The following is a 24,114-nucleotide window of genomic DNA, read 5'->3' on the forward strand; positions in this document are numbered from 1 at the left end:
GCAGGGGGGAAAAAGTGGCATATTAAGCGTAAGACATGGACATCTTTTGGACAAAGTTTCTTTATTAAGCATTTCAGGATGAAATCCAGATCAAATTTAAATTAAACATATTGAAAAACAATTTTTAGAACTGACGTCTTCTTTTATGAGTTATTACCATATGATATTTCAACTCCTGGATATTTCGAGCCGATTTGCCCTGGATTGACAAATCGGCTCCCAAAATGGCAAACCTGGCGTTTTGTAACTGCTAAATAAATAAAATCTGATGAAACAGCAGTCTATCAGCCAGCCTGCAGAAAACAGTCTGTGAGCTAAAACCTTAAACAACCTGGAGGAAAACCTTTAGATTCACTCCCTATTTCACATTTATAAGACTTTAGTGCAGCTGTAAGCATAAAGTACCAGCAAAACCAAATGTTTACATTTTTTTCCCCCACCATACTTCCATGAACCGAAACTTTGACTAAGCACTTGAGAGCAGGGCAGAGTCAACATGGGTAGCGGCTATTTTACCATAATTTTTTTAAAATAGCGGTAGGAGGGATGTTGTGGTATTTGTTTGGTCATGTGACGATAATGATGAGGCAGTGCAGAATAGTGGAGTGTTTAACTAAAGCAGCGATTTGGCTTTTTTTATTTAATAGTGTTAAAAGGGTAAGAAAATGTATGTATGTATGTATACATATATATATATCATAAATAATTTTTTAAAAATTATTTCCTGGAAAGAAAATGTTGACACCACTCCGTATCTGCCACTGGAATGATGAAAACAGCAGAGAAACCTGGACTGGTGGGGAAAAAAAAAAATACTGATGGTGACTGAACAGTTTAAGCCCAAAATACTTTTAGTAAAAGGAAAAAGCAAAACTGCACAACCACCAAAAAAACATTCAATACCTAAACCAACAATCATGAACTTGTGTGTTGTAGTACGAGTGAAACACATCGGCTAAAACGTTTACTCTACAATTACTTTATGAGTTGTTTTTTTTAAATTTAATTTTAATCAAGAAATAGAAAGTGTTATAAAAACTTTTACCTAGATCTCTATATCAACCACTTCCTGCCTCCGAATGTGTCAACAAACTGATAAATGTTCATATCATGCGTGAGATCCAGGATAAAAAAATAACAAAAAGAGAGAAAGAAGGGCTTGCTCTAACATTCTAAAATTCAAGTACACTTATATGGTCTAGTCCAATCACTGGAGAATTCTGTCCCTTTAATCGGTTACTACATGTTCTGGTGTATGGCTTCATCCGACACTTCTTTTGAAAGCACCTAAAGTCTGAGATGGACATGCAGCCTTTATGGCCTCTGCAGAGACACGAAGAACGTGTCGCCGACATTCCAGGATGAATCACCCCGGGAAACCTCCAGATGGTCCTAGTTAAAACCTCAACTGCTAAAAGCTGTTTTTGGACAGATTATTTGAGCTTCTGGTCACAACGTTGTGACTGATTGGTGTTTAAATTCGAGCAAAATTGAGAGGAATCAAAATACATTTTGTCGTACGTAATGACAGGCTGCAGCCGAAATCTAAAGTCAATTTTCTTGTAGGACTTTAATTGGTTACATGTTTTTTGTTAGTTTTAAACCAATGTAATCATTTTATTTATTTATTTTTTACACAGTTAAGCTCCTTTCACCCAATAAACAATGTGACCTGTACTGATCATACCGTCAGAGGGCTTCCATGACGACAAACCATACGGAAAAGGTTCCACACGTCTTATATGGGACACAGCTCCATGAACCGCTACAGACCACGCCCCTTTGGTTCCACTATCTCAGCTCTGTGCTCTGAAAGCTCATATGGCCCCTGATGTCAGCAGGATGTTTAAGGTGGACTGATTACCTCAAAACAGGCTTCAGAAAGGTTCCAGGTCAGGAAACCAAATTGAACAGGTCAAGCTCTGACATCTCCTATCTTAAAGAAATATTAACGACAGAGATGAAAATGTCCTGAAATTGCAAACCAACTGTTCATGTATCGGGATAATATTTGGACACGTCGGAAATCAGGTTGAACACAGCTGAAGGCAGTTACGAAACGGTAACACAGCAAACTAAATAACCAAACTTAAGTTATTTTCATGTAACAGTTTTAACATTCTCTGTCTTTCACAGAAATCCTTTAGTGTAAAAACCCACATAAAGAACAAAAAAATGTCCAGTGTGGTCCAAAAAAACAAAAAAAAAAACTAAACATGAGTGGAAATGTACCTGGAATGCGGCGTTTCCGTAGAAAATCTAAAACATTACTAAGTAAAACCTAAAAGCTTCCCAGGACTGGTGTGTGGATCAACTGGTACCGGATACGGCTGCCGACCGGGTCTGCTCCTCCTTTTAGTCCATCGTGTTTCTCTCGTCTCCCGGAACGTTCTAAACCAGTTTCTTGGCTTCAAAGAAGCTTTTTAGGTGCCTCATCTGCCAGATCCCGGTGACGATGAGGATGAAGGTCTGAGCGATGGACCACCAGAGGACGCGCTGGTTGGTGCTCTCGCTCGTCATGCGGAACCTCTCCTCCCGGTACTGCCAGACACAAACCAGTGCAGTGAGCTCAAGGCTTACGCAGCTCTGGTAAACATCTCAAACGTTTTTTTTTTTGTTGTTGTTTTTTCTGAACTGACCCTCTGGTAGCTTTGCTCCTTCTGGATCTGCTCCACCTGGTCCAGCAGCTGTCTCACTCGCAGCTGCAGCTCAGTCAGCTTATCTTTCGCTGCGATTTCAGGGTAGTTGTTGGTGTGTTCTCCGACCTGAATCTCCAAATGGACTCGCTGCAACATGACAGAGGAGTTACTAATTGGTGTGAGAAGGCTGAGAAAAAAGCAGTCTGTCAGCCAGTACTGACTTACTGGTTCAACTTCTGGTTTTTATTCCTAAAAACGCTGAAAATCATTATTGTTCTTCCAGGTTGCATTTATGCACTAGTTTGTGTTTGAGATCCCAATAAAATACATTAATGTTTAAGGTTGTAATTTGAATGCTTTTCCAATTTGCTGATGAAATACAACTCAAAGTTAACAGTTTTAAGCAAAAAAAAAACAGACAAAACATCCACATGGAAGCTGTTTCTTTAATTAAATACCAATCAGTCAATAAACCGTCATCATGTCTGTCTGAGGCGACGTTCCTACCAGCTTCCCTCCGGCGAACAGAGCCATCTTGGTGGAGTTGGAGTGCAGGCAGATCTGATGCTCTCCAGGAGTGTGGGAGGTGAACGTGAAGCGGCCCTCGGAGCCGTACTGACGGGACAGGATGATCTGGAACACACCAAGACCAGGAGCTGTGGGTTGCCGTGGTGAGTGACATGCTGGGTGTCATGACGACACCTTGGCTCTGAGCTCACCTTCGTGTCTGGATCCTTGATCTCGACGTGCATCCCGAGGCCAGGGGTGGAGGGGAGGAAGGAGCCGGCCTGTTTGTCCCAAAGCTGGGTCCGGTATTTTCCTGCCAGATAGAGAACAGCCCACAGCTCTTAAAGGGACGGTAGCGTGAATTTGTTACTTGGACATGGTATATTTCTGGGTTTAAATCAATAAATTTGAATGATTCCCATTACTGACTACGTTCTTATTGACCTTGAGTGAGCTTCAGGGATAAGACAAACTGAGCATTGCTCTGAACGTACAGAAGGGGACGAGTTAGTGTCTATGTTCCATCAAAAATATCAATTTAAGTTCATGATGGTATTTCTAGTATTTGAAGTTTTTTTGAAAATATTTCCTATCATTAAATAGTAGACGTTTTTAAAACTTGAAGATCAGTAGTTGGGATGTGTTAGCCAATGCTCAATTATTTAGTGTTAACAGGCAAAGAAAAAAAAGGATCCAAGTGTTGTGTAGCTAACTTACGATTTCACAATAAAAAATTTTTCCATTTGGTCTTTTATGCTTGTTTTTTTATGAGTATAAACTCTCAAACTTTCTCAAAATACTTGTAAAAAAAAAATCTTTTTTCCCTTTATTTCCAATGCTGCAGGAATGAAAAAAATCAGCTGGATACATTTTATTTTATTTTGCTCCGCAGATTAAAAATCTAGTCTGAAAATATTTGTGACACTTTAACTTAACGCCGCTCTTATTTTTGCTGCTTCTTGTTACTTTTTACTGTGAAACTCTTCGAGACTGCACTCTGAGACGTTCTACATACATGTCATTTAATTCCGATTGGAAGGCCTCCATGCCATCACCTTAACCTTTAGCACCATCAACAGATTCTCTTTAAATTTACAGTAGGCACGGCTCGAAACCATTTAAAGCCTTTTTATTATACGTGCTGCTGATCAGACAACAAGCATCTATAGAAAAGTCTGTCAGCTAAGATGGATGACTGCTTAAAGCCCCACTTCCAACAATCTAGAGGATTCCTCTGACCACTGGTTATGGATTCTCCTCTCTCTGTGGTTAAAGTGTCACCAGTCCAGCTCTGTTGTGGATGATAGGATTAACCGTGGCAGTGATGGTGCGACAGTGACTTTCTGCTGCTTCCTTCAGGTCACACTAAAGTGAAACCCCAACAACTGGCCTTCAGTCGCTGCTCTTCAGCAGATTGCATCTCCTTCTCTTAATGAGACTTTCAATCAGATCCTGAACAACGAGTAAAGTGGAATATACAGTTGAACACCCAGACGTTCACATAGACAGAAAAAAAAAGACCTCACCTTCCTTTTCTTACCCGTCTGAAGTTAAATCAGACCAAAACTGATTTTGTAAGGAAAAAAAGGTGGTCGTTTCTTCTTATTGTGTCATTTTATTCGGTGTACGTAAACGTCTGTTTCAACTATACATTGAATGAAACTTGTGTGTGATGCAGTTAGCTGCTACATCACAGAGAGATGCAAATTTCACGGACAGTAGAAATGTCATCGTTTCATCAGAATCACCGTAATCAGCCCAACCAGCTTTGTCTGATGCTGCATCTTCGTTACAACGAGCAGCTGTTTGCGCCGCCTGCTAGCTGGCCTCCAGCTCAGCTGCTAGCTTACCGATGACCATGGTCTCGTCGGGAATTTCCTCAATGAAGCATTTTTTCTCTGTCTCTCCAATGTGGAAGTACAGCCCACAGCTGGGGTAAATCCAGGCTAGCAGGAGAGTAACAGCAGCGGCTGGGACGGAGCGCATCATGTCACCTCCTTCGCTTTAGCATACATCAGCAGCTTCCCCTGCGGAACAAGGAAGGGGATTTCCTGCTAGCTGGGGAGCTGTCTGCCCTGGGCTTGAACTGACAGGCACAATGTTTTCGTCTAATAAAGCAAAAGTCCCCCCTTTTTTTTACTGAAGAGTACTTCAGTAAAAAAAAAAATATATATATATATTATGTCTTAACTTTTTTCTCAGAATTCTGACTTTAATATCAGAATTTTTTTTTTCTGACAAATCTTAGAATTCTGACTTTTTCCTCTGGATTTTGTCTTTTTTTTCCCCTCAGAAATTTGTCTTTAGTTTTCTGAGATCAAAACTCAGAATTCTGGGGGGAAGAAATCTGAATTCAATTTAGAAACATCCAATGTGGATGTTTCTAAATTTTCAAGGATATATTTAAACATGTCAAAGGTTTAAATAGATTTCATGAGTTCTGTAGTTTATTCAATGAATACTTAAATGGCAATTTACTAAACAAAACATACATTGCATTTATTGCATTTACATGTTTGAGTTCCAGGTTTGAAAACAAAAAGTTTCACCCATACGAATAATCCAAAAGGTCAAAGGTCAAACAAAACACAGGTCCATATCTTATTAATGTGACCTGTCTATTTTGATTCCAGAAGCAATAATTTCATAAAGTCAATCATGCAATTAGGTTACCAGATATACTCTTTGTAGAGAAAAGTTACCCTGCTACATGAAGGCAACCAGCCTCTGTCTATGCCTGAAATGCCTCAACAGGATGCAGAAAATTAATTGGAAAGTCTGAAGTTCCTCACCAACCCTGATCTCAGAATCCATTATGTCAAAGTGAAGTCATGAGTTATTTGAGTGAAAGTACAAAGTCTTTCATTACGTCACCAAGTTGAATTCAAAGTAATGTAATTGTGACAGATGTCTGACTTGATTCCAAGTCTCATGTCTCCAGTCCACATCTTTGTTGTTTGCACTTCAGGATATAAATCTTGGCATTTTGTAGCAGCATGTTCACAAAAGAGTTCATAAGACATCTGTGTGACTCATTCAATGTGACACAAAACCTTTAGAGGTTTGCAAAGCTGGTTCATAACTGAAGCTATTACTTCCTGCATAACACTCAGCAGCCTTTCTGAATTGACAAGGAGCCTTTAACTTTCCAAGCTCAAACGGAGACCTGTGACGTCAGGGTGGCAACTTGGAAATTCCACCTTCAAGAACAAATACCTCAAACCACAAGCACAAACCTCAACCAGCTGCATCCAGAGCAAGGTTACAGTGACTGGAACATCATTTCCAGATTCAGGTTCTGGATTGTTGCAACAAACAAAACAAAACAAAAAAAAAAAAAACTATGTTGTGCCTCTAAACTGAAACAAATTAAGTGGGAAGAGGTACGCATTTTTTTCAGCATTATATTTTCTTTGATGCTTTCACATCACAAGAATTTCATTTACGAAGAACTACAGTTTAGTTTTCAGAATAACCAGACAGATTTGACTTCAACTATTTCTGAAACCGAAGTTAAGTGTTTCAGTTTCAAATGCATGAGAATCATAACCACTTTATTTTCATTTTCATCACTCAATTTCTTTTAAGCTTTCACTCTAATGACTAATGAGACAATATACCCTTAAAAACTTACAAATTATAGTACTATTTTTTCAAGTTTACTGAAGCACACACAAACGTGTCAGACCACACACACACACACACACACACACACACACACACACCACACACACACACACACACAGGCTTGTTTGGTCTGACAAGGGTCAGACCAAGCGCTTGTCAGAGGTTTGGGCTGTAGTCTGATATTTATATATATATGCATATAATTTTTTGACACGAATGCTTGTTATATTTACTAATGCCTTCTACCGCCTCTCTGGAAACTCTCAGAATGCTCTGTGGGTGACGTGTGACCTCAGCGTATTTGGATCCATAAACATCCTCTATGACTCAGAGCTAGTTGTACCTGACAGTCAACGCGCAGGGTAAAATACCTACACGTTCTCCAGCTAACAACACTCCGAATCGTCAGATTTCTTCAGTCAACCTTCAACGCACTCGGAATAAGTTACAAAACAGGACAAAATGACTCTCCGGAGATACTTAGGTCGTTGATTTAGGCCGGCGTTTATATTGGCTTAAAAGAACTTCTTACTTTGCCCTGCCGACAGTTTGCTACTTTAGCTTACCAAGCTAATTAGCTAGGTCTTAGCTGTCTGCTATTAGCCAGCTGTCTAAATAAACTGTGAAGGGCAGTTTCTTAGTGACAGCTTAGCTGTTTCTTTCCTCGTATCAAAACTAAAAGAGAAGAAAAGGTAAGATGTGGTTTGTGACTATAAATGCGCCTGGTTATATGTAAAAGTCTTTTGCATTTGACGTTAACGTTTAACGTTAGCCTAATATAACTGTCAGACGTTTTGTTTATGTCCCTGGGTGATACCGTGTACGCTGAGGTGTGTTTTTATAATGCAGTTTTATTTATTTGAACGGTTTTTCCACATTATTTTGTGGCATGGGAGTTGGTTTCAGCCCAGCAGAGGCACCTTGAGTGATGAGGTCATGTTTTTTCCCGCTCCTGTTCACCTGTAAGCAGGTTAAACTGCTCACACGGAAGGGACGTTTGGCATTTTCCCAAAGATCCTAACAATCTGAAACAGAGGCTCGCTTGATGGTTTTCTCCCACTAAAGGGATTTCTGTCAGATTTAAAATGAAAGTGAAAGTAAGACTCGGCCACCTTCATCTGCAGAAAACGTGCTCAGCCTCAGAAACCTATGAATAATGAATTGAATAGTTGTTGAGTGAGAGAACATATATTTTCCCTCAAGGGCTATATTAATCGTGGGGGGGTTGTTGCATATTTATGGTAAATTAAAAAAAAAATCAGATTAAATGGGACGCTTCAGTGAACACAAATCTTCTATTGTTGCTGCGGATTCTCTGAAATAACATGTACTCTGGAAGGTTCTAACTCGCATCCTTTGATCTACAGCAGCGTTCCCAAACTAGAGGTGGGAACTTCTTATCACTATAAGAATTTTGATTTATGATGATGAATTTCAGTTATTGATGGTAAATAAAATAGATGAAATTGTATGTATGCTCAGAAATGTTATTTTCGCTATTTTCTCTGCAGTTTGTTTTCTTGAGAGCATCAATAAATATCAGTGATTTCAAAAACATGATATATTAAATGCAGCGTATTGCAGTCACATCCAAACAGTTACCTATAAAATGAGTAATAGTTTTTTTTCTATCATAATCTTTGTTACTACAATAGTACTACAAAATACCGCAATAAAATCCTAAATCCATATCACCCCCCCATAACCCCAGTCCTTGTCTTGCATGTTTTAGATTTTTCCCCACTTCAGCACAACTGATTGGGCGATTGCATAATCTCCTCAGTTTGCTTCAAATTGCTACAGAAACCTGTTAATCACCCATTCATTTAAGCCAGGTATGCAGCAGCCTCTCTTCTGATTGGAGCAGCTTCTCCTCCTATTTACAAGTGGCTCTTGGAACTGATCCAGGTTATGAATCAGTTACTCGTATCCCAGGGATGTTTAATAATTTAGTTCAAAAGCAACCGGCTGATGCCTTTCATAATGTTGTGAACCAACTGACTCTGACTCTGAAGGCTCAGAATGGATTTTATATGAGGGCATCTGAGTAAAAGAAGGGTGAATACCAGCTCTAAACAAAACAAAACAAAACAAAACAAAAACAATCAGATTTGTTTGTTAAAAATGTGAAGACCTTTTTCTTCCACTTTACAATTTTGCACTACTTTATTATTGATCTATCGCAGTCTATGCAAAATGTGAAAAAGTTCCAGGAGTGTACTCTTTATAGCTGTTGGACGGTGTACGTGTTTCTCTAAATCATACATATACAGAGATTGCACTGAAAGTGAGGGGAACCTCTTATAAGCAAATGAATTGAGGCGTTTGCACTTTGCCTTACCTGCACTTCTTCCACTGTAGTAATACTTTCCTAAGTTGTGGATATTTATCAGCCTGTCTTTTGCCTCTGTCTCTGTAGAGATGGTGCAGCCACAGCCGGACGGCCCCATGCAGTGGGACATGTCTGGAGAGGACAGCGGAGGGACCCTCAGGGTCCCACCAGAGCTCGCTGGCAATGAAGTGGTGACCAGACTGCTGGGCGACAACCAGCAGCTCCGAGGTATTGACTTACTAAAAAAAATAAAAAGAGTTTGTAAAAAAAGAAAAAAAAACTGATGATGAAAAAAGCAGTTTTCTGGGTCCAAGATATTTCCACGATTTGTCATGTCAGCTTCATCTTGTTCTCTTGTTCCCATCCATTCTTATAGTTTATGCTGCAACAGTTTTTTTTGTTTTTTTTTGTGGATGTTGCCATTTTTTACAGTGTAATGCAAAGGAACAGCATTATACACTGTTCTTGTTGAGAAGTCAACAGTTGCCAAAAATTCCAGGCAGGAAAAGTGTGAAATCTTGTCATTCAACTCAATTAAAATTCAAAATGCTGTATTTATCCCGAAAGGGAAATTAAAAGCTGCTGTAACTCCTGTCATCCAGCTGTCCTTCAGTCGTTGTGGATGGCGGTTCTGTGGTTGGGGAGGATCTATGCAGTTAGTGTTACAATAAATCTAAAGCAGCCTCTGACAGAAGACTGGTGCTGTATAACAATCTCGTGAGATGCTAACAGCTCAATTTCCACACAAGAAAAGATGATGTTCCATACCAACAGCATCAGTTGTTAGCGAGCTCTGCTAATCCAGCTCATTTGCTTTTGCTGCTTCTCTTTAAGTCTCTGGCTGTATGGTGAGAAAGTTATAAAAGTTTGTAATTTGATAAATGCTTGGATGCAGCTAAAAATAAACAACCCAGTGAACTGAACCGGATCTGTCTCGAGCTCATTACGGTTCCATATCAAAGTCTTCTGATTATTAATAGTAGTAGAGTCAAAGGTGGCTTTTGTAATTGTTTGTGCCGGAAGAAGATGTAGACTGAACGCTGGTACTTGTCCGTCCCCCAGAGGCTCTACGGAGGAGCAACCAGGCCCTGCGTCAGCGCTGCGAAGAGATGGAGGGATGGCAGCGGCGGACCAGGGAGGAGCGGGAATTCCTCAGCTGTCGTTTCCAGGAGGCCCGGGCGCTGGTGGAGAGGCTGGCGCAGGAGAACCACTCTTTGCAGAGCATGGTGAACGGACCAGGCTCGTCGTCCAACCACAGCTACAGCTCGGCCCAGATGGAGGCGTCACCGGGGCTTCCTGCCCGGAACGGCCCGCTGGATGAGCCAAAGGTGGGTGTGCTGCAGACTTACGTCGCTCCACCTTCATCCTCCCACCATTCAGAGAGGCTGTCACACATAACAAGACTCTGGTTGTCTTATAACATTAAGAGGAAGCTTATTCACAACTTGTTTTCTAAATGAAAAGAAATACTGCATTCTTTAAATATGCAAGATTTGGATTAATTTTCATCTATGGTGCCTGGAAAGCTGTTTATATGCGGTTCTTATGCTTCCCTTGGTGACTGCATATTGTTTTGTTATCAGTTGTGTTGCCATGATGAGAGATGGGTCACTTTATTGCTCACTGCTTATGTTCTTTAGCCTGACTAAATCGTCGCAGTCTGGATCTTCACAATCACAGCAATCGTCACTTTTATCTCTGTTGTTCAGGTTGTTCAGCCAGTCAGATCTTAAAACTGATTTTCACCTTACCGACGTCTCTCACTTGTCCTTAGAAATCTGAAAATCAGCCCCGGTAGTTTGGAGGATGACTCTCTAAATGTGTCATTCATATTCGAGATCACTGTGTCATGTGCAGTTAAAACAAGTTTGTGTTCTTATAACACCTGACGGTGTCCGAATGCACCATCAATGTCCCAATCTAATTTTACTCAAAAGCAATGAACCATACCCTGAAAAAATACAAACTTGTTTCAACTGCACATGACACAGTGATCTCAAATATGAATGAAATATTTACAGAGTGACTCTCCAAACTACAGTGGCTGATTTTCAGACCTCTGAGAAGGAAGATGAGATCGGTTTCACATGTAATTATGGGCAGATCACCCAATATTAATGAAGTCTGTTATGTTAATCTTTACAGTACTATAAGGTCTTCTGTATTGAGCTGCTGCCTTTTTACATGAATCACTGTGACTGTCACATGTAATCATCTCTCTTTGTTAAAGAGTAAACTTTAAGTTAACATTTGAACATTTGTGGAGTAATCATCAATCGCACCGGTTATGTTTTGTTTCCTTCTGGCTGCAGTTCGTATTTTTCTGATCCAGTAGTTCTAAAACAAAACGTTGCAGGAACTCGGCTGCAAAACTAGATTTTCCTGTGATCTCTGTCATCTCTAGCCCTGTCCTGAATTCTTCATTTTGTGAAAACAAAAAATAGATATTTCAGTACGTTAACCCTATAATTTGCTTAAAAAGTCAATTGAAAAGTAATTGGACATAGTGATTTATTTATTTTTTAACACTAAATATAATAATAAAGAAATTTATTGCAATATGGAACTGCAATATGAAATCCTACAAATTATGCAAAGGGACCAGGGAATTACATTTATATCACTCGGTCTGTCACTATATAAAATTTTGCAGAACAATAATTTGTTCTAAAAATTACTACAATAAATGAAAAAAACTGTTGATTCTATTTTCATCTAATAAAATAATAATGGTACAATGATGAAGAAAGAAAACAACAAGTAAAAAGAAAATTAAAAACCACAAACAACTGAAACAATAATTAAAAATGGATTATTGAATCTCTTCAAACAAAATTTCCTTTCAAAAAATATTAATCATCAGAATGGAAATTATTCAACTTATTTTAATTTATTGTGCAATTAATTGATTGCTTATATATCAGTTACAGCAAACCAATAGACACAAGAGCTCTATTTATTTCACATTACATTTAGAATTCAGTATGAAGAGTTTAGTATGTGGTGCAGAGTTATCAAATAAATGTGTAATTCAATACAGTTATGTCCGTAATTTAAAAAAAACAAAAGAAAGAAATGTTCAGCACTGTATTTCTGTACTGGATCGGTATCGGCTGATACTGAACCCCAGATATTGATATCGGTCTGAAAAAAAATGAATCGGTGCATCCCTAAACTCAATCTAGAATTTTAGACACATGTACTGTAGAGTTATGAGTCTGAAGAAACTGAATTCTAGTTTTTTTTTATCAAGTGGTGTTTTTATGTTTTGTCTTTCAGACTTTAGACCAGTGGGAGAGGAAAAGAGTTGAAGAAACGGAGCAGCAGACACAAACCACACCACATCGCAGCCTGGTAGAGTGTTTCTTTCGTTTGTTCCATTTCGCCTCACGTATCTTGTGTCGAAAATGTTCACATCGTTTTAAGGGAGAATTGTCAAATAAAAACCTATAAATCAGTTATAACAACTTTACAACATTTGTCTTCAAACACGTGTCACAAAGCGTCACACAAAAATAGTAATAAATCTTACAAAGAAAGAACCAGAAAATCAAATGAGCATTATAGATTTTATAGTGTCATAATGAGAGGATCAACAAAGGCCATTTGGTCTGGACACAGACCAACATTAGGCAGTTTGTTTGTTTCTTAATTGGGAACTAATTAAGAAACAAACTGTGACTGATGTCACAGAAAGAGGTTAAGTCTCAATAACATTTTTTGTATGAAAAGTAGCTAAATACAGCAACAAAGTTGCTGAGTTGGTAAGACTTGTTGACTATTGACTATTGTTAACCTTGCACATGCAGACATGACCTTGTTTGTCTTATCAGTCAAACCTCTCACAGTAGAGCAAATTAGGACAGTGGATGGTTTGTAGATCTTTGTAGAGGTAGATAAGATCGCTTCACATTTAAGTATCGAGCAATCACTGATTTTGCAAAATTAAGGAAATTGTGGCTCATTTATCTGCGCACCCCTACTTTTTGGGCATCAATTGCTGAGATAACGCTAAGCTGCCAGCCAGGGGTGTACTGATTGCAGTTTTGTGACCAATCACAGATCTTTAAAAAGACTGATCTGCTAATTCCGATTTTAATAACATTTTCTCTGTCTCAAACGTCATTAAATATCGCAGCAAAGTCACTTGCTTCTATTACCATCGCATCTCTGTCTCTCCAGCCTGCAGAGGGTGCCAATGAGTTCCTGCAACTGCTGAAGAGCCACAAAGAAAAAACAGAGGAAGAGATGAGAGAGATGAGAAGGAAAAATGAAGAGTTAAAGAGGGAACGGGACGAGGGAAAAGAAGTGTTAGAGCGACAGCATCGATGCATTGAGCACCTGCGGGTTAAACTGTTCCATACACAGGTAGCACGCTATGCTAACTTCACTTCCTGTCCGCTAACATACAAGTAGACATGAAGTCGCATGTATGAATTTCAGATACAACCGTGAAACATAGAAAATAAAATAATTCTTATAAGTGGGTGAAATGGATTTAAAATTTGATCATGACATGTTGAGGTGTTATTGTGATGACGATGAAAATTATGATTTAGAATAAACTGTTCATTATTTTTTAGGCAACTGTATGGCTGTAACATCATAGCACCACAAACAATGTTTTTGAAAAACATTCCCAGCTGGTTCAGTCTTTAGTAATCTTTTTAGGAATTGTGTTTTTATTTATTTTTTTTATTTATTTTTATTTGTTTTGTGGCCTGAAGGATTGTTTTCATGTTTTGCAGACGAGCAGTAATGAGGAAGCTGTTCAGCTTCGCTCAGAGGCTCAGCACACCTCTGACTGGTAAAACTCAGTCCCACACACACACACACGCGCACGCACACACACACACACACACACACACACACACACACACACACACACACACACACAGGTAGAAGATCACTTAAGCTAACGGTGCTAAACTAACCTTAAGCCAAAATCTTACCTTGGTTCTACTAAATGAACTCACACTGTACCCTGTTATAACTGTTATTACAGGTTATTCTGCTCTTCTAATTAAAGTTCTGTCCTTCCTCCTGCTTAACAAAACCTCTTCCTCTTCCTTATCTTCTTTTGCCTTGTTTGGTTCCTTTTGTCAGCTCTAGTCTGGCTAAACTCACAGAGCAGCTTCAGGCCACACAGGGCAGGTGAGCCTACAGCTTTGTGTGGCTTTTTGTTCCCTTTGCATGTGTCACTGCTTGCCTGTCTGTCTGTCTCCAAAATCTGAACTCATTTTGTTTCCTGTGGGTTTTACGAGTAGATCAGATGTGTTGCACTGTATTATTCATCCACTTTGGGGTTTTTTTTAATGCCATTCCAACAAACCACAAAGGATTTTTTCCATGGTAACAAAGAAGATAATTCTTAATTATTTTCTGCATCTTTTAATTCAAAGATATTTTATTTGGAATTATTTTTTCAACGAAAAATGCATTGATTTCAGGAAAATTAGTGTTAAATGGAATAACTAATCAGCAATTTTACTCAAGTTTGTAACTTCATTGTTCAAGAATGACTAGTTTATGTCAAAAGTTGTGCCTATAATAATGCAATTACCATAATTCTAATGTTAGTGCATTTCTGCTGTAGGTATCGGGAGCTGGAGGAGAAACTGGATTACCTGCAGAAGAGCTCTGCTCAACGGGACAGAACAGAAGCTTTGCTCAAACAAAAGGACAAGGATTGTGCCCAGGTCTGCTAGAAGGCTTCGCAAATTTTTTACTAAAACCATAGATTTATATTGGGTCATTTAATCTAAAGATTGCCAACTACAGCAGTCGGCAATCTTACAATACCCAGTATACAAGTCTCTGGAACTGCAGGGGATGGAAGAGCAACTCCACCCGTCTCATCGTTCTGCTCTGTGTTGAGCAGAACGAAATTTGGCCTCAAATTTCTTAAATTTTGGGAGATCAGCCAATACTTACTTGTGAATCTTATCTCCACAAAGGTCTGAAAATAATCCCTTGTCCCCTTTTGATCTGCAGGAAGAGAGGGCTGACTGGCCCACCAAGTGTCGTTAACAGTAGTCACCCCAGTTTTGTCAACTTGGCAACTTTTCAGACAAAAAAAAACTCTGTATTGGTCATACTCGGAATTGGCAGGTTAGGGTTTCTAAAGGTCGTCAATTCGTCAGAAAACTGATATCACTGCAACCTCTACTCATGTCGCCTCCATCTTGCCCTTTGGTGCTCATTCTTGACTAATCCAGGGTGTTTGTGCATCCTTAAAAAAGTCTCAATTTCATGTATTAAAATGAAGACCTTGAGATGTCTTAAATTCAATAGAGAATAAACAAATTGGCCTTAAATACATTTAGGTTTATTTCAGACCTTCAAAAGAACAAAACAATTGGATGGAAAGAAGTCAATGCAGAATCAGCAAAATGGATAACATAAATTAACAAATCTTCAAGACATCTCCTCTGCCTGTTATTCATCAGTTCCTGGTCTGAAAAGTCATTAGCCACATGTCTTAAATTTTGTTTTGGCAAGGCTATTTAAGCTTGTATATTCTATGTAGCTTTCTTTTTGTGATGGGACTTTACTGTTACGCAAAACTTGGAGTCAGGTGCAGACATCTTTTATTATTATATTATTTGACTCAAGGTGGTTGCAGCTACCGGTAATAACCGCTTAAGCTAGCTTTTTCCGTAAGTGCAAATCTATTGGCAGTTGGCTGGATGATGTTTGTCTTGAGCGTTGACTTGCTTCTGTTGTCAACTCATACAATTGATTTGCAATTTTACTTTTGTACTTTTCTTTCTTGATACAGGTCTTAAATTTCATCCATACTGGTCCTAAAAAGTCTGACATTTGAGTTGGTGAAACCTGCAGAAACCCTCTAATCACTTCTTAGTCAAATTATTTCCACAACTATGTTTGTTTACCAAATTACATCCAAATCAATCAATCAATCAAATGTTATTTGTATAGCACATTTCAGCAGCAAGGCATTTCAAAGTGCTTTACATAATTAAAATAAAAACAGCATGTGACATTGAATAAACAGTGAGAAAGAGAGATTTTGGAAAAAAAAGATAAAAACATTAAAACCTGCACCCCTTTTAGGACTTCAGTTAAACGCCGTTTAACTGGGACTCTAACCCTCTGGGACTTTAGTCAAAAACACCGTTTGGCAAGGACTCCAACCTCTAGGTTTTTAGTTGAAACACCGTCAACTGGGACTCTAAACCCCGTGGGACTTTAGTTAAACGTCGTTTAACTGGGACGTTTTCCGGGGGGCTTTACATCATTAAAACGTAAACAGTGAGAAAGAGAAATAAAAAGAAATTAATAAATAGATAAAAAGTAAAGATAACATTAAAAACATCGAAGACATCAAAAACTTGCACTCTAACCCTAAGCAACTCTAAACAGGTGGGTTTTAAGTTGAGACTTAAAGGCACCCAGTGTTTCAACTGTTTTACAGTTTTCTGGAAGTTTGTTCCAAATCTGAGGTGCATAGAAACTGAATGCTGCTTCCCCTCGTTTGGTTCTGGTTCTGGGGATGCAGGGCAGACCAGAACCAGGAGATCTGAGGGGTCTAGACGGTTGGTACAGCAATAACAGATCTTTAATACATTGTGGTCTTAAACCGTTCAGTGATTTATAAACTAACAATAGTATTTTAAAGTATTCTTTGAGCTACAGGGAGCCAGTGTAGGGACTTTAAAACTGGTGTTATGTGCTCTTTCTTCCTGGTTTTAGTGAGAACCCGAGCAGCAGCGTTCTGGATCAGCTGCAGCTGTTTGATTGATTTATTAGTCAGACCTGTGAAGACGCTGTTGCAGTAATCAATGCGGCTAAAGATAAATGCATGGATGAGTTTCTCTAGATCGTGCTGAGACATAAGTCCTCTAATCCTGGAGATGTTCTTCAGGTGATAGAAGGCCGACTTTGTGACTGTCTTAATGTGGCTCTGAAGGTTCAGGTCAGAGTTCATCACTACTCCCAGGTTTCGGGCTGATCGCTGGTTTTTAGTTGTAATAACTGAAGCTGTGAATTGATTCGGGTTCGCTCCTCTTTAGGTCCAAAGATAATAACTTAAGTTTTGTTTCGATTCAGCTGGAGAAAGTTTTGGCACATCCACACATTTATCTGTTCTAAGCATCTATTCAGTGATTGGATGGGTTCAGAGTCACCTGGTGACATCGTGATGTAGAGCTGTGTATCATCTGCATGGTTATGGTAGCTAATCCCATTTCCTGTTATAACCTGAGCCAGTGGGAGCATATAAATATTGAATAAGAGTGGTCCTAGGGGTACCCCACATGTGACCTTTGACCTTTCTGATGAGAAGATTCCGATTGAAACAAAGAAATCTCTGTTCTTTATGTAGGATTCAAACCAGTTGAGCACTGGACCGGAGAGTCCGACCCAACTCTCCAGTCGATTCAGTAAAATGTCGTGGTCAACAGTGTCGAAAGCTGCACTGAGGTCCAACAGAACCAGCACTGTGGTTCTCCCACAGTCTGTATTTATATGGATATTATTAAACACTTTGACTAGGCCAGTCTCCGTGCTGTGGTGAGCACGAACACCAGACTGGAAGGAGTCAAAGTGATTCATTATTGTTAGGAAGTTATTTAATTGTTTAAAAACAGCTTTTTCAATAATTTTGCTGATGAATGGGAGGTCAGAGGTCGGCCTGTAATTCTGCAGTAGGGATTTGTCCAGATTGTTCCTTTTTATCAGTGGTTTGACAACTGCTGTTTTCAAAGCCTGGGGGAAAACACCTGAAGAGAGCGATGAGTTTACTATTTGGATCAGATCATTAGCAACAACAGGCAGGACTTTCTTAAAGAAATGTGTGGGTAGGACATCCTGACAGCAGGAACTGGAGCTTAATTGACTTATAATTTCTTCTAGGGTTTTATAATTTAGTAGTTGAAATTGGGTCATTTTCCTGCATTTGTTTTGTTTGGGCACAGCATTAGTACTGTCTTTGGAGTGGATGTGCAGATTAATCCTCTGATCTTTTGAATTTTCTCTGAAAAGAAACTGGAGAACTTGTTGCAGGCGGCATTAGATTGAAATTCAGGTGGCAAAGTCGTAGGGGGCTTTCTTAGCCTGTCAACAGTAGCAAATAAAGCTCGAGCATTGTTAATGGTTTTGTTTATGACATCTGCAAAGAAAGCCTCTCTTGCATGTTTTAGTGTTGTGTGATAGTTACGTAGTCTTTCTTTGTAGATGTCATAATAAACGTGCAGTTGAGTTTCACGCCATTTCCGTTCGGCCCTACGGCAGAGTTGTCTTGCAGATTGAACTGTTTGTGCATTTCTCCATGGAGATTTCTTTCTACCAGTCACAACTTTCACTTTAATGGGGGCAATGATATCTGAAAGTTTGCACTGAAAATCATCTACCAACTTATCTACGTCATTATAGCTTAATCACTCAATTCCTTTTTGCCTGCCTTTATCTGTGAGTGCATATTTAAAGCTTATTTTCTTCTATTTGCATGCCACCAGTTGGCCAAGGACTGTGAGGCTCTGAAAGCTCAGGCGACGTCGCTGTTGGGCGAACTGAACGAGAGGCAGATCCTCCTGCAGAAGAGCGACGACGAGCGCAAAATGCTGGAGGAGAAGTGAGTCGTCCCGTCGTAAAGGCGAGGTCGTGTCCGGTCCGTTTGTCACGAGCCGTTTGTCGTTTCTGCGTTTAGGCTGGTCAGCAAGGTGAAGGCCCTGCAGGCGGCGGAGCGGGAGCTGGAGCAGCAGAGGAAGCAGCATCATGTGGCCAATGACAAGCTGCTGCTGCAGGTGCAGAGCCTGGAGAGCGCGCTGAAGTCAGAGAGGCACGTGGTCACAGAGGAGAAGTGAGTTCAGCACACCGTTCCACTTGATCAAAATACTTAGAATGTTTGGAAAGACAAAGTGTGTTTTAAAATCCCTTTTGTTCTGCTCTTATCAGGAAAAAGCTGTCACAGTTGCAGCATGCCTACACATGTCTGTTCAGAGACTATGATTCCAAACTGAAGAGCGAGGTAAAAACACACTCAGACGCCTTCACCCTCACCGGCGTTGCTGTTCTAACGTCGGGCTCTGTATATCGCTGCAGGGAGGAGACCTTAGCAGCAAGCTAGAGGAGGCGGAGCGGGCGCTGGCCATCAAGCAGGACCTGATCGATAAACTAAAGGAGGAGGTGGAGCAGCAGAAAGGCTCGCTGGAAACTGTCCCTGTCCTCACAGCACAGGTAAAGTCCAAACCGATGCTCATGTCTTCGTAGTCTGTGGATTTCTGGCAATATCTGCTGATTTTAATCACGGCTCTCTCTCTGTCTGCTACACTTACAACATTTCAGCAGTTGGTCAGTTGTTCTACTAGAGGAAACGTAAAACTGGATTTGTTTTATGCAAATATTTGTATTTGTATTCTTCAACATTTGTAACAAGCTACAACAGCAGCTGTAGGATTGTCAGAAAAGATGAAGAGAGATGCTTTTCAGAGGCCATCCGTTAAAAAAATCATCAAGCCACATGAATCGGCAAGGAAGTGGAGATTCTCTAAATGAGAAGATCAAAGATTCTTTCACACTGTACAAGTTGGGAAAGAACATGTTCAGTTTAAAAAACAAAAGTTATGATAACGCATTTATCATCTTAAAAATGTAAACAGATTTTATTTGATTTTTTTGTAAAGCATAAACACATCACCTTGCTCCCTGTTTGCGTTTGTGCCAGGCTGAGATCTACAAGGCAGATTTTCTGGCAGAGCGAGAAGCAAGAGAGAAGCTGAACCAGAAGAAGGAGGAGCTGCAAGAACAGTTCACTCAGGCTCTGGCTGAGATGGAACGGTTGAAGCACGAGCTCACAGCACGGTAACCACACATTCATCAGGATCCGTGTTAATATTAATGTGCTGTATATTTGGACATGCTTCTCAGGAGGAGTGGAAATCTGTGGTGGTCACAACTCGGAGCAGAGCTGCTTATCAAATGCTACTTCAACTGCTTCGGCTTAAGTACAGGTGTTGTCAAACAAGCGAGGTTTTTTGGTACCGTCTGAGGCTGAAACCTCACGTGGAAAATCACCTCGGTCTGGATCTGCACAGAACCCAGCTTTGACAATACCACAGTCCAAGATGAAACAATTCCTACCTCAATAGCTCAGAATCTCAGTTTAAAAATGTTTTGAAAGAGTCAAACTTAGATTTCTATCTGTCTGGGAATTAAAACTTAGGTGGGTCTGCACTGTAAATGAAGAATCTTCAATTTAATTCAGTTTTGATTCTAAGTACTTTAATAATCCCAAAGGGAAATAATATACTGTAACTCGTACTGTAAATGTTTACCCAGTCTGTTGTTAGGAACGGTCTCCATAAGTTGCTGACTGAAGACACTCAGTCGAAGATTGCTCAAGGTTGTCAATTATGATCTTCAGTTCATGGACAGCATAATTTGTTTTTCATCTTCAGTTGTAATAAATCTCTATGGGTTCTTGCACTTCTTTGACGCGTCCATATTTGTAGTTACCTACATATGTGCCAAAAATTCAAAGTAAAATGGGAGTCCCCTATTGTCAAAACCAGATGTTTTTTTAGTATGCAGCAAAAATAAATTGATCTTTTTTCATTATTATTTATTCAAGGGTCTAACTAATCACCTCTGTTTCAGTGCACGTTTGGAGCAAATGAAGCTGAAACACATGGATGATTTTCCTGCACGGCCCACTCACATTCCCCCTCAGCAAGGTACAACACACACACACACACACACAGAATCCTACAGCTTTCAACAGCCTTGTACAGTCAGAGGGAATCCAGAGACTTTAGACATTAAGAAATAAAGAATTTTCAGAATGGGTTCTAATTGAATGCGTCTCAGTTAACATTTTGTGGGTAGTTTTCAACTTTTTGGACTATTTGAAGTGCAATAACATTTGTTACTGAACTTTTGTGGGAAAGGTTATATGCAGTAATTTCAACTTTTTCATAAGACAATTTTGTGGCAAAAAAAAGCTTTAAAAAATAAAGTTAATCTTAAACTGCAAGTTTTTTAAAAAAGGTGCAGTACAATTAGTGATGTTATGCTGCAACAATCTCAAAAAATCCCCAACATCCTGGAAGGACTTACTCTGAAAATCTTGATGTGTGCCAGTAGGTTGTGGTCAGCAGAGATCCTGTCCAGTCTGGAATTTTATTTTAGCATTTCCAGATTTGCACATGTGTGAAAAAGGAGTTTTGAGAAAACAAATTGTTTTTCTGACATTGTATGTTTAGGAACTCCTAAATGAGTCTCAGCTGTGTTAAGATGTTCTTCTCTGCTGCAATGGTAGGGTTTCCCGGTGTTGGCTTCAACACTGTGCCACCGAACCGGAACCACGTTTTGGCACCGGTCATCGATCCTGCAGCTGCAGATCTGCCTGATTTATGCTGTCCGAAGTGCAACTACCTGGCTCCAGATATGGACACACTGCAGATACACGTCATGGACTGTATACAGTAATGCAGTGGGCAAGCGTAGTTCAATGCACCACAATGCCAACACGCACACACACACGTAGTATATTTACTGGTCATCCAGAAAGTATTCACATCCCTTTGTTTCTAAAAAATTTTGCATGTTGCAGACCAACTCTAAAACCCACCTGGGTAAGGTTTTGTTTGTACTATTGCTAGACAACATGTTTTCAGACATATGTTAATAATTTTTTTAAATTACAAATAATAGTTACATAAGTATTCACATTCCTTCCTATGGCAGTCAGAACTGAGTGTCTAATTATTGGTGAGTTTTTTTTAACAAAATTGGAGTTCCCCTGTGCTCACTTCAGAAGATTGAACATGATTTGGAATGGAACACATTTGGCTACAGCACTAGTGGAACAAGTCGGCGTTGGGCCAGGAGGCGGGGCCAATCACCGGGCCCCTTACGTGCATCACCAGCGCTGCTGGAATCTGTTGAGTGAGGGTGGGGGAGTCATTTGTCTTTTGATTTTTACCCAGGAAGCACATCAGCTAAACTGTGAGAGTGAAACAGCCATTGGGACTGACTAGTATATATTCCATTGAGGGAAAGTAACTTTAACATTAAATACACCTTTCTCAACAGGTGAGGGCGCACTTTCTCCATCTATAATCAGACATTTAAGCGACTTGAAACCATTCCTCCCTCCCTGGCACCTCCAGACCCGGGTCCCCATCCAGCCCCCCTTATAGCTGGATGGGGGCTACTGGGCTACAGAAACCAAGCAATAAACTCGGAGGAATTATCTGTAGATCTTTGGAACTGAATTGTGTCAAAGCAAAAAAAAAATAAAAAATAAATAAATAAAAAAACATTTGAAAAAGGATCATCACAGATCTTAAAGGAGAGTTCCCTTTGTTATTTGGAAATGGACGACATTTTACCCCCCAAAAAAACAAGTTTATAGAGACATGCTCAAGACAACTGGAGGTTGGAACTGCTGCCAAAATATCAAACAATAGGTGTGAAAACTTATGTTTCAGTTTATTTTGAAAAATTAACAAATATCTGTAAAAACTATTTTGTGTAGATTTATTTATTTATTTTTTTAAAAAGAGAGACCTGTACTCAGGTTGGTTTCAGTAGACATTCTGCGAAGGTAAGAAATGTGGGTAATAAAGAAGGGATGTGAATACTTTCAGGATCCATTGTACTTTCTGTGTCCAGCTCTGGAGAAATGTATTTGGTTATTGCACCTTATTTACTTTCTGTCATACAAGGAGAAATAAAAAGACCTAAGCCCGTTTTGGATCCTGAAGTAAAAACCCTAATATATTAGAATAAGGAGAAAGTATGTGGAGGCAAATAAAAGGTCATTTGCTAAATTAGAAGATTTTTTATTGTATTTCCTTTCCTGTTTCCTGGATTCGGTTTCTATTGACACCTCTCAGTCTTTCCTCATGTTTTTTTTTTCTGCCAACACCTGTCCTTTTGTTTCCTTTTACCCCTCCCTGTCATTTGCTGATACCACTTGCTGTTTTTTTTTTTGTTGTTGTTACATGATTCAACTTTCCCCTTTCCGCCATTTTGTCTCTTGTGCAAATGAACAGTAAACATGTTATGAAGTACATGTGTATACTTTGACATCATCATCCAACATATCAGTATTCATTGGACCTAATACTAAAAATGTGACAATTTTTTAAAAAGAAAATGCATGTAGATTTACCTGATGAGCTTTAAAAGGATAATGAATATTCAAATGTTTTGGTTGCAAAAGTAGCTTTTTGTATCAACTCAAAACATGTATTATGTAGTAGAGATGGATTTACTCTTGTTGGAAAGAAAAGTAGCCATTCTCTATGTTCTGTGCCTGTGTTTTGACTGTGCCGCTGCTTTTATCTCTGATGCTAAACCTGACCCTTAACCCGTCATAACTCCTGCTGTGCCCCTTATCCTGTCTTATCCTTTATCTTTTGACGCCTGCTATTTATCAGTATGAATGTAAGCACATTAAACGTAATTTTTTTTTCGTATTGTGAGGATATTCTTTGTAATTGTAATTTGTTGCAAGGATTCACGAAATAAATCATTTATTCAATTGTCTATGTGTTTTAGTGACAGTTTAATGAGCCACTCGGGAGAAACCATTAACGTTGATTCTGAGGGGTCGTAGAAGTCTGGTGTTTTACGTTTTCATTCAAAAATACTTTAGAAGTACCAAAGGTAAATTAAATAATTGGGAATGTTTTCCACATTGCATAACCAGCATTAAAATGTTTCTTTAAAATGCAACGAATTGAAGAAAAGGATGTCTCCGGACCCGCTGGACTGATGGTACAGCTTAACCGTCCTCTTCTGCGACACACGCGCTTCGATTTTTTTTTCCGGCTCAACCTGGAGGCAGAAATTCCTGTTTAATTTCAAAATAAAAGACCCTCTGCCTTGTTTTATTACCAACTCTACCTTTATTATAAAATTTGGCTATGATACAAGATAACGCGCAAATGTAGTTTACCACACTTAAAAGTTTTAAATACAACTGTGTTTTCTAACTTTTTATTTTAAAGTCTATGGTCTGTCAGGAAGTTAAACTGA

General features: G+C 39.3%; 2 protein-coding genes across 4 annotated transcripts; one reads left to right on the top strand and one right to left on the bottom strand.

Annotated features, from left to right (window-relative positions):
• Positions 1-44: 44 nt before the first annotated feature.
• Positions 45-5,215, bottom strand: tmed4 (transmembrane p24 trafficking protein 4). Its single transcript, XM_008412878.3, has 5 exons — positions 4,997-5,215; positions 3,359-3,459; positions 3,147-3,272; positions 2,640-2,786; positions 45-2,541 (listed from the first exon to the last, which is right to left on the bottom strand). The coding sequence occupies exons 1-5, from the start codon at positions 5,133-5,135 to the stop codon at positions 2,392-2,394; spliced, it is 663 nt and encodes a 220-aa protein (XP_008411100.2). The 5' UTR covers positions 5,136-5,215; the 3' UTR covers positions 45-2,391.
• Positions 5,216-7,109: 1,894 nt separating this feature from the next.
• On the top strand, positions 7,110-23,622 carry ikbkg (inhibitor of nuclear factor kappa B kinase regulatory subunit gamma). Of its 3 annotated transcripts, XM_008412880.2 has the most exons (16): positions 7,110-7,465; positions 8,141-8,159; positions 9,193-9,333; positions 10,168-10,433; positions 12,385-12,459; positions 13,288-13,473; positions 13,854-13,912; positions 14,212-14,259; positions 14,702-14,804; positions 18,585-18,700; positions 18,776-18,928; positions 19,024-19,096; positions 19,171-19,305; positions 19,793-19,929; positions 20,725-20,801; positions 21,386-23,622. In XM_008412880.2, the coding sequence occupies exons 3-16, from the start codon at positions 9,195-9,197 to the stop codon at positions 21,553-21,555; spliced, it is 1,737 nt and encodes a 578-aa protein (XP_008411102.2). In that variant the 5' UTR covers positions 7,110-7,465; positions 8,141-8,159; positions 9,193-9,194; the 3' UTR covers positions 21,556-23,622. The 3 variants fall into 3 exon arrangements, with proteins under 3 accessions (XP_008411102.2, XP_008411101.2, XP_008411103.2); XM_008412879.2 differs by lacking the exon at positions 8,141-8,159 and having other exon boundaries at positions 7,111-7,465; XM_008412881.3 differs by lacking the exons at positions 8,141-8,159; positions 14,212-14,259 and having other exon boundaries at positions 7,111-7,465.
• Positions 23,623-24,114: the final 492 nt, after the last annotated feature.

This window comes from Poecilia reticulata, chromosome 7 (genome assembly GCF_904066995.2).
Source record: "Poecilia reticulata chromosome 7, P_reticulata-male-v2, whole genome shotgun sequence".
Taxonomy (NCBI): domain Eukaryota; kingdom Metazoa; phylum Chordata; class Actinopteri; order Cyprinodontiformes; family Poeciliidae; genus Poecilia; species Poecilia reticulata.